Source organism: Salvelinus fontinalis, chromosome 6 (genome assembly GCF_029448725.1).
Source record: "Salvelinus fontinalis isolate EN_2023a chromosome 6, ASM2944872v1, whole genome shotgun sequence".
Lineage (NCBI taxonomy): Eukaryota > Metazoa > Chordata > Actinopteri > Salmoniformes > Salmonidae > Salvelinus > Salvelinus fontinalis.
In genome coordinates, this window is record NC_074670.1 from 76,524,387 (window position 1) to 76,537,414 (window position 13,028).

The 13,028-nt window shown below is 43.4% G+C and overlaps 2 protein-coding genes and 1 long non-coding RNA gene across 3 annotated transcripts; 1 reads left to right on the forward strand and 2 right to left on the reverse strand.

Moving 5' to 3' along the window:
* Positions 1 to 355: 355 nt before the first annotated feature.
* On the reverse strand, positions 356 to 3,946 carry LOC129858458 (growth/differentiation factor 9-like). The gene is made up of 3 exons (XM_055927707.1): positions 3,257 to 3,946; positions 2,136 to 2,368; positions 356 to 1,939 (listed from the first exon to the last, which is right to left on the reverse strand). Exons 1-3 carry the CDS (start codon positions 3,618 to 3,620, stop codon positions 1,214 to 1,216), a joined length of 1,323 nt encoding a protein of 440 aa, XP_055783682.1. The 5' UTR covers positions 3,621 to 3,946; the 3' UTR covers positions 356 to 1,213.
* Positions 3,947 to 3,958: 12 nt separating this feature from the next.
* On the forward strand, positions 3,959 to 5,638 carry LOC129858459 (uncharacterized). Its single transcript, XR_008760035.1, has 3 exons — positions 3,959 to 4,048; positions 4,381 to 4,453; positions 5,266 to 5,638. It is a non-coding gene; the product is annotated as an uncharacterized LOC129858459 (long non-coding RNA).
* A 2,040-nt stretch (positions 5,639 to 7,678) lies between these two features.
* LOC129858460 (ankyrin repeat domain-containing protein SOWAHA-like) lies at positions 7,679 to 12,893 on the reverse strand. The gene has a single exon (XM_055927708.1). It carries the CDS (start codon positions 10,921 to 10,923, stop codon positions 9,211 to 9,213), a length of 1,713 nt encoding a protein of 570 aa, XP_055783683.1. The 5' UTR covers positions 10,924 to 12,893; the 3' UTR covers positions 7,679 to 9,210.
* Positions 12,894 to 13,028: the final 135 nt, after the last annotated feature.

Here is a 13,028-nt window from a genome sequence, read left to right on the forward strand (position 1 = left end):
TGCCGCTAGCGCCACGCTGATCCTAGACAGGTTTTAAGACATGAAGGTCAGTCAATCTGGAAAATGCCAAGAACTTTGAAAGTTTCTACAAGTGCAGTCAGACCAATCTGAGGGGACACATGCCCCTGTGGGCATGGCACTTCTGATCCCACACAAGGCAGAAAACCAAGCTGATAAAGCTTTGTCAAGCAGTATGTAAACTCTCCATCTTGTATAGAAGTAAATTCGGACATGATTGCAGATGCAGACGCACAAACTTTACGCTACACAATGGTATGCGTCTCAGCAGTCAAATGTGTATTTATGTCAGAACAACCATGCAATTTACAAATTATATTGAATAAATACTCAAGGATCTGTGCATGCTCTTTATTTTTTTTCAAGCAAATATTTAGATAATTATTCATTTATTCTTTTTTGTGATAATCAGTGAGCCGAACAAGACCATACAGTACATTTCATTTGTTTTGCATAAATAGATGACATGCATTTTAGTTCAATTCGTCAATATATTAGGTATGCAGTCATTTCATAACCCAGGGTAATAAATACACACAAAAATCAAGTTGTCTATAAAAGATAACTTACATTCTGGACCGTACGAAAAGAGAGGTTGTCCGTGAAACAACAGTCTGCAATCCCCAGGAATAAAATGAAACGTGAAAGTGTTGGATACGAGTATATAGGCCCACTTTTTTAAATATTTTGTCCAGAACAGATGTACTTAAAATGTACCAGTTAGTGTGAAAGAAGAGACTAAAGATGGCAGAACACCCTAAATAAATTAACAAAAATAATAACTTAAAAATCAATCCATGTTCTCATGCGTCAACACAATGCAAAAACACAAACAAAGCAAACAAAAAAAACAGACAGTAAGTGGAGGAATATGACATCTTCACAACATTCCTGCCTATCACGTCACATAAACATGTAAACAAAGGAAATCAATGCTATATATTTTCGATTTAGATAAAAATACTTTTTTGGCAAGTAAATGCATCTGTTCTAGATAAAATCCAACTCCATGCACTGATGTTTTGACAAAGACACTGATGAGTGACATGAAGTCACCAGACCAGGATGTTACAATAGGCGATTGTGAAAAAGTCACAAAAGTTGCTAAAGTCAAGCGCTTGAGGATGGAATAAGTCTAGCAGCAGTTGATGCACCAAGTTCAAATGGAATTGAGCCTGACCCTGGAAGTGGGCCTTTAGCGGCATGTGCACCTCGTAGCGATCATGTCATCTAACTCCTTGTAGGCAATGGAGTCACCTTCAAGGGTTAAAACACTCAGGGGGATGTACTCCAAGGGAACACACGAAGGCCGTGGCACAGAGGAGTCCAGTATGTGGTAGATCATGTTCTGGAAGAAAGTGTGTCTGGGGGAGCCGTAGATGAACCCCACAGCTCTGGGACACGTGCCTTTACAGTACCTGGGGTTGTACCTGTGGGGGAAAATGATCCAATGGCTCAGTTTGAGCTCACTGAAGCTCACTCTGAAGTCGTACAAGGCACAGTCGCTCGTAGGGAAGTCAGAAGTCGGGAGGAGGTCCGGGAGGACGGTCTTCGGGCTCGTTTTGCCTCGTGCATTGTTCGTGGATAGATCTGGAGATTCTCTCCTCAGTCTCCGGGTGATCCTTCGCTCCGGTTTGAACTCCGCCAGGCTCTCAAAGGTGTCCATCTCATTGGCTGACCTCGGATGACCTTGTGACCTGGTGGGCAGCCATCTTTGGTGAGCCAGCTCGCTGGTGTCATTGAGGTACAGGAGCAAGGACGGAGACCTTAGGTGGAGCTCCACGGGGCCCCTACCGCTCCTCTCCTCTCCTCCAGCCTTAGCCTCCCTGCCTCTGCCCTCCACACACGTCAGGTTGATCAGCAAATGGATGTCCTTCTTGTGGGACTGGATAAGAGGTCGGAGGAACGCCGTGATGTCCACCTTGAGTGCCACAATAAAAATAGGTTAAGATTATTGTGGTTTAACATCCTGTGATTGTAAATGCAGTGTATCCACATAGGTGGTTGAATTGTGCATTTAAATGATCAAATAAAGCCCTTTTTCATCTTAATACAATTTCCCTAAAGGAAGAAATAGCTGTTTGCATTGAATTATATTGAACTAAATAATCAATCACCTCAACCCACTTCCTCCTGTGGTCCGTATGGAACAGGAAGTTGACTGAGTGATGGGTGTTGGGGCAGAGAAGACACTGATCCTGGGCAGCCTGCTCTTTCACATCTAGGTAACATTGGGTAGTCATGGACGTGGCCTGCTCTTGGTCGAAGGAGTACAGCAGGACAGACTTCAGGAGCTGCTCCTTGGCTCTGACACGGTCCAGATTGTAGGAGAGGTCTTGCATGAATAACTCTGTAGGAAACATCGGAAATGAAGGCCTATGAGAAGAACCAGAGATTTAAGAGGAAGCGAGACACCTCACTGTGTCAAGTTGACTGGATGTCCTTTGGGGTGGTGGACCATTCTTGATACACACAGGAAACTGTTGAGCGTGGAAAAACCCAGCAGCATTGCAGTTCCTGACACATTCAAACCGGTGTGCCTGGCACCTACTACCATACCCTGTTCAAAGGAACTTAAATATTCTGTCTTGCCCATTCACCCTCTGATTGGCACACAGGGCCAGCTCCTGGTATAAGCAGTCGCTTAGGACCCCAGGCTACTAGGGGCATCGACCCCCCCCCCCACCAAAAAAACGTTTTTTTTTATTAATTCAGTGGGGTCTCAACTTCCTGTTGAGAGTTAGTATAGTAGAATAAACAAGATGCAAGTTAGAAACTTGGTTGTGAATCAGCAATTTTTTGTTTATTTTGTCAGTCACTGACAGTCACTCAAATTGCTCAGCTAACAATTTTCAGATTGTTAGTTAGTTAAGCCAGCTATCTAAACTTGTAGTAAACATGGCAGAAAACCTTCCGGGCACATGCACAAATCTTGCTTAGGGTCCCCAAAACGCTAGAGTCAGCCCTGATGTAATACACAATCCCATGGCTCAATTGTCTCACGGCTTAAACATCCTTTAACCAGTCTTCTGTCCTTCACCTACACTGACTGATATGAAATTAACAATATCAATAAGGGATAACAGCTTTCACCTGGTCAGTCTGTCATGGAAAGAGCAAGTGTTCCTAATATTTTGTGCACTCAGTTTTGAACTAGTGTCCCTATGTAAAATAGACTTTAATGCACACACTTACACCATTGCATTTCCATGTAAATTAAGTTTCACCCAAAACTCACCTTTGCTTTGCTCCAGGCACACACCCCGCGGGGTTATAAGTCGAACTGTGTTGTACAGGTGGTTGTTCCCTTCCAAACTCCTCTCATGTCTCGAAGACATCCTATACAGTCTTTTCATGTATCGAACATATCTCGAATCAGGTTTAATTCTTGGAGTCGTGTCTTGCCATGGATCTCCCTGTGCTGTTAGCGCCTTCAGAAGGGGTGACAAGATATTGCCATGTTGGTACAAAGTAAAATCGCCAAACTCGTCAGCTAGATTTGGCGTGGTCGGGGACGAGCCAAGTGAAAAGCCGCCGATCAAGAGTAGTAAAATAGAGGTCTGGTAATTAAGAAAAATAGTTAAGTGGAGAGGAGTCTCCATTGTAAATCAGTCCGTCAAAACTTGGAGAACTCCCTCAGGTCAATAAACCTATGCACATGTCACTGAAGTTTAACAGGTGTGCGCAATCAACCCAAGGGAAGCGTGTATCGCTACAGTGTGGGCAGTATCAGAAGGAAAGAGATAGGATGAGATCTGGTATGAGGGAGAAGGGGATACAGGAAATTAGTTTAAAGAGTATATTGAGTAGAACGTTATTAGATATAGTCTCAAATATTTTGTTATATTTTTTAAGAGCAACGGTATGATTTAGTTTCTCTCTGTCTCTGGCCTACACTCCAGTACAGTAGGTGGCGGTAATGCACCATAACTTTGGATGCCAACCGCCGAGAAACCCCACCGAAGAAGAAGACGAATCAACTCAGGGCTGTCAAAACCCAGAAGGGAAATGTAAGGGGCCTTGGAAGAAGGTAATGGTTATTTTGTCATCTACACAGAATATGTATAAATATGAAACGTTCCCAAGGATCAACTTCAACTGTCAGTGTATAGTAGAATGACTGATGAGCTGATTACAAGTGAGCATCATCTTTGCAATGAACCAAGTCATAAATGCAGTAAACATTAACTGTGACCACAAAAATCAGCTTACATCAGAAGGCCGATTGTGTCAGGGTGGGCTTGTGCTGATACGCAAACCTCTGTGTGTGTGTGTGTGTGTGTGTGCGTGCGTGCGTGCGTGCGTGCGTGTGTGTGTCTGTCTATTGTACCCTCCTTTACATCCTCGTGTGTGTTATTTCAGTCCCCAGCCTCTGTCTCCAGCGTTCCCAAACTCTTCCACTTGACTGGCTTCTTGGAACAGAACAGCTTTAAAGGTCCAATGCAGCTGTTTTTATTTCAATATCAAATCATTTCTGGGTAACAATTATGTACCTTATTCTGATTGTTTTCAATTAAAATGGTCAAAAAGAAACAAAAATAGCTTATTTTTATTGTTAAAAATGCACATTATTATTACAACCTAATAGTGTGAAAAGTTATATAAAACACAGGAAAATCACAGTCTTTAGTGCACTGGGTCTTTACCAGTTCTCTGCTCAGTGTTCCATGAGTTTAGGGGTAGAAAGGGGTTATGAAAGTACTGGTTACTGTTATACAACCCGACACAGGCCATACTTTAATAGTGTTTAAGGGCAGGGGAATGGGGAGTCCTATTAAAAGAGAGGCCCCTTTACTGCAGTTAGCCCAGAGCACTTCTAAGGATAAAGGTTGTCTGGTAGGCCTATATTTATATGAGAGGGACTACTTCTTCATCTTTTCACTTAAGTTGAACGTTATTTCCCCTGACAGTTCCATGCAGACAGAGGGTGATGTGGTCTATTTAAGCAATACGGCACGAGGGGGTGTGGTATATGGCCAATATACCACGGCTAAGGGCTGTTCTTAGGCACGACGTAACACGGAGTGCCTGTATACGGCCCTTAACTGTGGTATAATGGCTATATACCACAAACCCCCGAGGTGCCATATTGCTATTATAAACTGGTTACCAACGTAATTAGAGCAGTGAAAATACATGTTTTGTCATACCGGTGGTATACCACGGCTTTCAACCATACAGCATTCAGGGCTCGAACTTTAATGTAAAGTTATTCTATAATAATGACAGCTTTTGTTCACTTCACAGAGCCATGGTGGCCTAAGGAGATCGAACAAGCCCATAGAAGGATGATACCTAATTAACAGGGTTGAATGGCCACGGTGACACTGTGAATACAATTGTTTAACTGATTGCATCATCACCATTCTGAGTGCTGCCCTCTTCCCAGACAGAGAGACAATAGCACATTGTTTAACAAACTATCACTTAATTATGCTATTGTTGTCTGTGTTCCAAACCATGTCATCACTATTGTCTGTGTTCTAAACCCGTCATCACTATTGTTGTCTGTGTTCCAAACCATGTCATCACTATTGTCTGTGTTCTAAACCCGTCATCACTATTGTTGTCTGTATTCCAAACCCTGTCATCACTATTGCTGGTCTTTGGTGAAAATAAATCCTTGTAAAAGATGCATGAACTGATTCAAATTATTTCAATCTTTTTTTTTATAATGTAGCATTGGATCAATTTGAAATGTAATGGTGTGCTCTCTACATGGAAACTTTTTTTACACTGCAAAGATATATTTTTTGTAACAAATTTTACACAGAGGTTTTCTGAGAGGTTTTAAAGGGTTGAGGTGATACAAGTATGCTATTATGAGCCACACCAACCTGACTCAATACAGATAATTACATGAATGAGCAGCCAGCTGTTCATCATCTCTAAGCTGCTCCTCATCTATTGCCAAAGTAATAACAGAAGGCTGACTCCTTGTTTCCTTAACCGTGGTGGGGGTTGGAGTGATGGCTGATGGGTAAGTTGTGATAAGTGACTAATAGTACCCCTCATTCATGCTTAATGGTTTACTAATGGGGAACAGTTACGACTCTGTTAAAAATTCCATCTAAATTCCAGTCAGTTCTGGAATTGAGTTCTATTCCGGATTAAATTCTTACTCAATTCAGCAATTGAAATGGAATTGACCCTCACATAATTGTCATTATTATGTGGTGATTTTCAATGCAATTTCAAATGGCATGTTGTCTGACAAACAAACGTGTGAGACAAGAGAACCCGACTCCCCGGGCAGAATTCTCCCCACACAGAATGGGGAGCAGTGAAATCATAAATGTGGGGACGCGTGCGTGCAGCCAGCCAGGCAGGTAGCGTGCGTGCAGCCAGGCAGGTAGCGTGCGTGCAGCCAGCCAGGCAGGTAGCGTGCGTGCAGCCAGCCAGGCAGGTAGCGGCGTGCAGCCAGCCAGGCAGGTAGCCTGAGTGAACATGTTAAGTTCACTGCTCCTCACATAACTAACCTCACAGACGTTAAAGCTGCAATCTGGGATTCGTGTTTCAGCCCATCGGGAGCCCTGCCACTGAGGGATATACAGGGACATATCACAGACCGCACCTTTTAATAACACATTTAACCCCGTAGTCAGACGAATCCCAGCCATGTGTGAGCCTGTTTACGACCGGGAGGGTGAATTTATGTCTGAACGACTAAGCCAGCAGAAAAATATCTCAAATGGCTTGACACAATCATTGCTTAAAGATAGACTCAGCAAAATTACGTTGCTATGAGCAGCACCGCATATATTGAGAGGAGCGAGATGCAAGACTTCGCTCTCTCACAGTCACACACAGTATCTGCGCAATGTGCACGGCTTCGCCGGTAGCCAGGGGACCAAAACAGCGGAGAAGTTGACCAAGTATGCTGTTTACTTTCTGCATCTAAATGTCATATCGCTGAGTCCACCTTTAAATGAATAATGATCAGTGTAGGAGCAGTACTTCAAAGCTTCTAAAAACCAAACTGGTCATATGTGCAGAATAGCTTATGTCTAGGGCCCTGTGTTTTTGGGCTATCATCATGTTACATGACCTAGGACTTAACCTTTATTTTGAGCCTTTTCCACAAGTGGTAATTACACCAAAAATAAAACAACTACTGTCTGAGAATGGCGCTGGACAATCTGACATGGAAAAGCTTTGTTGAAAAATGTTTAAATAAAAAGATTAAAATCCAGGTCGTGACATCCCACTGACGTCAATTCAACGTCAGTCTTCCACGTTGGTTCATGGGAATTTCATTGAAATTACGTGGAAACAACTTTGATTCAACCAGTGTGTGCTCAGTGGAATGATTGTCCAAAAACACTGGGCCCTACTTATGCCTGATCTTGTCCTCTTCTGGCCATCTCCTGTACTGCCAAAGGAATCTGGAAAGGAATGAGATACTGATAGTGTGGCCTGTACCTCCTAGCTCCTCCATCACTCCTTCATATAAACAAAGCTGATAATTTAATGCGAAGGCAACATTCTATCCAGCTACTCGTAGCATAATGGCCTCCCACTTACCTCCCCTCGCCTACAATCACATTCTCAAGCTGAGAGGCTGCTTTCTTCTGCATTAATGTCACAGAAACAAGCTAAATCAGATAGGGAAAAGGGCAACCTTTTAAAGAACGAACCGTGAGGTTTTTCTCTACAAATGTATTTTGTAAATTTTTATTTAACTAGGAATGTCAGTTAAGAACAAATTCCTATTTACAATGACGGCATAGGAACAGTGGGTTAAACTGTCTTGTTCAGGGGTAGAACGACAGATTTTTACCTTGTCAGCTCAAAGATTCGAGCTAGCAACCTTTCGGTTACTGGCCCAACGCTCTAACCACTAGGCTACCTGCCGCCCCAAATGTAATGCTCTGTTCTTAGTGTTACGAGAACAGACAGGCACATCCCAATAATGTGTTTTACTTTGACACATTCCTGACAAACAAGATTGATTAAAGCAGAGGAAGAAATATGTGAAAATAAACAAAGTGGAATCAACACCATGGCATCAACACCATGGCATCAACACCATGGCATCAACACCATGGCATCAACACCATGGCATCATTCATGATGGCATCAACACCATGGCATCAACACCATGGCATCAACACCATGGCATCAACACCATGGCATCATTCATGATGGCATCAACACCATGGCATCATTCATGATGGCATCAACACCATGGCATCATTCATGATGGCATCAACACTATGGCATCAACACCATGGCATCATTCATGATGGCATCAACACTATGGCATCAACACCATGGCATCAACACCATGGCATCAACACCATGGCATCGTTCATGATGGCATCAACACCATGGCATCAACACCATGGCATCATTCATGATGGCATCAACACTATGGCATCATTCATGATGGCATCAACACTATGGCATCAACACTATGGCATCAACACCATGGCATCAACACCATGGCATCAACACCATGGCATCGTTCATGATGGCATCAACACCATGGCATTATTCATGATGGCATCAACACCATGGCATCAACACCATGGCATCAACACCATGGCATCAACACCATGGCATCAACACCATGGCATCAACACCATGGCATCAACACCATGGCATCAACACCATGGCATCAACACCATGGCATCAACACCATGGCATCATTCATGATGGCATCAACACCATGGCATCAACACCATGGCATCACTGTTAATGGAGAACACGAAGGTGTTTCTGTCCACTCGGTTGTTGCCAAGGTGTGGTTTGTTGACGTATGTCTATCTATAGTTCGGCTGAATCAATGAAATGACAGGTTGTTTCCATGCTGCAGGTACAGGACTACACCCCTGCAGTGCAGACAGAGAGTGTGAAACATAGAAAACACAAATGGTATTTGTTATGCAACTTTATAAAATAACTTGGGTCAGTATATATATAAAAACTTACTTCAACACATTACAGTCAATAACTTTCCTAAGAGCTTAGAAATCCTTATATAGCTATACATATGTCTCACCACTAAATCAAGACAGGTACAATATTAATACCTGAAAAGTAGATTGTGTTACCATCAGTACATGGCTTATACTAGTGCTTGTTCAGTTAGCTTAGTGAAATACTCAACATTCACATTGAGGCTTGATCAAATATTGTAATACAGTCTCAAGAGGGTTTAAATAGATTATCTGTTCAAATGTTGAACATTCAATGATGATAGAACATGTCTGAGAAGTGTCTGCGATGGTACGGCTGTGGCCCATCCTTTCTGTCATCCTCTGTGTCTTCACCAGCGTGGTTTTTGTTTCTCTTCCTGTGTCCCATCAGTCTGCTCAGTGTATTCAGTCCCCTGGGTAGCTCCCTGTCCTCCTCATCCTCTTGCTTGTCCTGACACCTGTCCTGTTGGGATACCCGTGGGTCCCCTAGCAGTTCCCTGAGCTCAGATGACACACCTTTCTCCAGGTAGTGGTACGACTTCTTCCCATCATTATCCCTTATATTCACACTGGCGCCGTAGTCTCTCACCAGCAAGGTTATGACTCCATCATGTCCGTGTATGACAGCGATGTGTAGAGGAGTATAACCCGCCTGTGTTCTGCTGTTGACGTCCACCTCCGTGCCTCTCTTCCTGCAGATGTCCAGGATATTGCGGACCATGTCTGTATTGCCGCCCTTGGCCGCCCAGTGGAGGGCAGTGAAACCCGAGATGAAATCTTTCTTCTCGGCAAGCTGCGGGTCCTGTAACAGGAGCCTGTAGATATGTCCCCAGAGACCGGCAGCAGACTTCACCAGCCACTCATGAGCTGCAGCTTCCAAAGGGATAGATTGATCAGAGTACTTATTGGCATCTTTAGTGGTAACCTTATTGGCCGCCGTGGTGAGATCATTGGTGGTGTCGTTGCCCTGTTTCAGGAGCTTGTTTGGGGTTCTCTTCAGCTGTGGAGACTGAGACTCAGAGTACTTATTGACATCCTTGACATTGTCCCCTTGTTTCAGGTGCTTGTTTTGGGTTCTCCTCAGCTGTGGAGAGCCAGATGTTTGTGGTGCTACTCCTAGCTCTGGATGTCTGATTTTAGCCCCAGGGGAGGTGTAGGTGCCCGTACCCCACTCTGAGCTCACTCTGCCTGGGGGTTTAGGAGTCACGGCTGCCTCTGGTGGTAGAGGAGTGGGAAGTCTCTTTGCCAACATGCTTGGAATCTCAGAAGTTTTTGGTCCCACAGACACTTTGTTATTAAATCCATCCTGCCTCGTCAGATCTTCTCTCTGTGATTGTGGTGGAGATTTCACTGCCACTATAGCAAACACAGGGCCAGTAATTTTCCCAGTTTTTCTGATCCCTTGATCAGCTGAAACATTCAGTATCTTGATTGTGGGTGTTTCTTGATAAGTATTTTTGATAAGGTTACTTGACCTAACTGCACCCCCATAACCTTCTGGGTGCACATTAGGTCTTCCTCCCAATTCATTTATATGCAGAGGCATATGTTTTACAATATCGTTGAAACAATTTCCATGTATGCTTGAAACACAACATGAATTGTTATTTTCAATGTCAGAGTTCAGTATCCTACCAGATTTGGAAATGGCTGAAGTTTCACTGTGTTCTGAAGAACTGGGTGAGAACGACGTGTTTTGACTGCAAATGCTCTCGTCCAAGTCCGACTTCTCAGTGGTTGAATGCATTCCCTCTTTCACAAAGTCGTGAAACCTTTTCTTTACAACGACAAACTTGACATCATCGATCTGTTTGACGACCGCAACGCTGTTTATAATTGTCTTGAATATATCCCTATTGTGCTTCTTTTCCGCGGGATCACTGCAATTGATCTGAGGTTTAAAATTATTCAGCAAATCCGAATTCTTCACTTTGCCCCCGTGCTCCAACAAAAAAGTCAAAATAGTTTCTTGAGTCAAAGCCATATTTTTCAATGTTCACCTCTGCCTAGATAGAGGAGAAATGTTAACTTGTTGTTCTGAAACTCTCCACACCCCGACTGTCCCGCCCGTCTTCTTCTATGAGGATTGATGCCCCTCGCGTTGAGGGTCCCACCACCACTACCTGCTGTTTCCGGTGTCTAGTTAAATACATTTACTGAGAAATTATCTTCTTGGCATGAACGCAAGATTGGGTTGGGAGATTGCGGATTTGCGGTGCATGCCAAACGTGCCAGGCTGGTGCGCGTCATATGCGCGTTCACGTTTCAATATCATCCGCTTTTCTTTCCCGGTATAGAGGATCTATTCTATTCCATTCTATCCTAGTCTAGTCTGGTCTAATTTTGCCAGATATGTGGACTCGAGTCACGTGACTTGGACACGTACCACTAGAGTTGCACATTTTGCGACTCGAATTTGCGAGAAGAAAAAAAACACTTGCCACTCGACTTCGATTTGAGCATCTATGACTCGTGACTTAACTTGGACTTGAACTGTATGACGCGAGAGACTTGATTTGTCACCTCGCGCACTATGTAAACCTATCTGTCCTTCATATGGGAGTGCTGCAGATTCTGTGCGTTCTGTTCTGTGTTTTAACCAATCAGATTCGCGGAAATCACAGGTTGCGCAGGCCGGGCACAAAAGGTGCTCAGCTCCACTGTCCTCCAGTATTTATTTAGCAAACGTGATAACACATCACTCACGACAAACACAATACATGACTATTTACAGAAATGTTGCAGCAGCCTACACCTAAACTGTATGGGAAGAAAACGATTTCTCAGTCTGATCAACTAGGCTAATTATAACAACCACAGCCCGCAGGGTAAACGAAGTGGTCATGTTATGTAGCCTATTTATAGTCCGTTTATTTGTTTTAGGAGAAAATGTGAATGTGATCAAATTTGGTTTAGGCTATATTCAAACTTGGGCTGGCTGGCTCAGGCTACCTTGACCTTTTCAATCCAACATGTCAATCCAAAACATAAATAGACTGGGAGTTACTTTTTAATGACATTTGCTCTGCCCTGTGAGTTCTCTTGTCAAATTGCAGTGTTTGTGTCTGTGTAAAGGAAAGTAGTTGTAAAATATAATTCATATTAACGACTACAAGGTTGCTGCAGTTTCACAGGAGTTTCATCCTCTCTAGGGCCAGGAGTTTTTCCAGAATTTCTTTACAACCATGTGACCTGTTTAGAACTTATACCTAGGCGGCAGGTAGCCTAGTGGTCAATGGTTCGAATCCCCGAGCTGACTAGGTGAAAAATCTCCCGATGTGCCCTTGAGCAAGGCACTTCACCTTAATTGCTCTAGGTAAGAGTCTGCTAAATTACTAAAATCTAAATCTGGTCCCACTCCCATCATTGCACATATAAATACCTTTTTACAACTACTAATTAATCACTGTCAGACCCTATAGGGTCCTGATTTATACCTGGTTAGGCTACCAGATTAGGAAATGCTCCGGACTCCAGCGAAAACAATTTGCCCCACCACTCTGTGACCTGTAGTGCCACCTCACCGGTCCCAAAAACCATTGCATTGGGTTTCAAAGACTATTACTTAACCCGGACGACGCTGGGCCAATTGTCCGCCGCCCTATGGGACTCTCAATCACGTCCGGTTGTGATACAGCCTGGAATCGAACCAGGGTCTGTAGTGACGCCTCTAGCACTGAGATGCACTGCCTTTTAGACTTGAGACTTGCTTAGGACATGCAAAAATTGTGACTTGGTCCCATCTCTGAGTTTTACACCTTGGTTTTCTTTAGCAGAATAGTTTTTTTCATTGTGTCAGTTCATAAAACACCTGTTATTAGCCTACATGTTGTAACGAAGTAATAATAATGCGCAATAATGCATACTTGATCAATGATGGATGGAACATATATTTTTTTTCCGCCAGGTCTTTGACTATTAGCCTATAATAAAAAATAAATCACTTTCCAACCTCTTGATTTATAGTCTGTATTTACAGCTCACCTTCAGAACCAGCCCATACCAACACAGCGCAGATTGTCTGTTTTCTCCTTCTCTGTGCGTAAAAATCTGTTCTCATGGAAAACCAAGGCGCATCATTCGTCTCCT

What these genes read in the sequence shown, in the direction of transcription:
- LOC129858460 (XM_055927708.1), bottom strand. Translation starts at nt 10,923, where the DNA reads ATGGCTTTGACTCAAGAAACTATTTTGACTTTTTTGTTGGAGCACGGG.
- LOC129858458 (XM_055927707.1), bottom strand. Translation starts at nt 3,620, where the DNA reads ATGGAGACTCCTCTCCACTTAACTATTTTTCTTAATTACCAGACCTCT. An exon ending in GTGCCTGGAGCAAAGCAAAG is followed by an intron (nt 2,369 to 3,256) that starts GTGAGTTTTGGG and finishes TGTTTCCTACAG; the next exon opens with AGTTATTCATGCAAGACCTC. An exon ending in ACAGGAGGAAGTGGGTTGAG is followed by an intron (nt 1,940 to 2,135) that starts GTGATTGATTAT and finishes GTGGCACTCAAG; the next exon opens with GTGGACATCACGGCGTTCCT.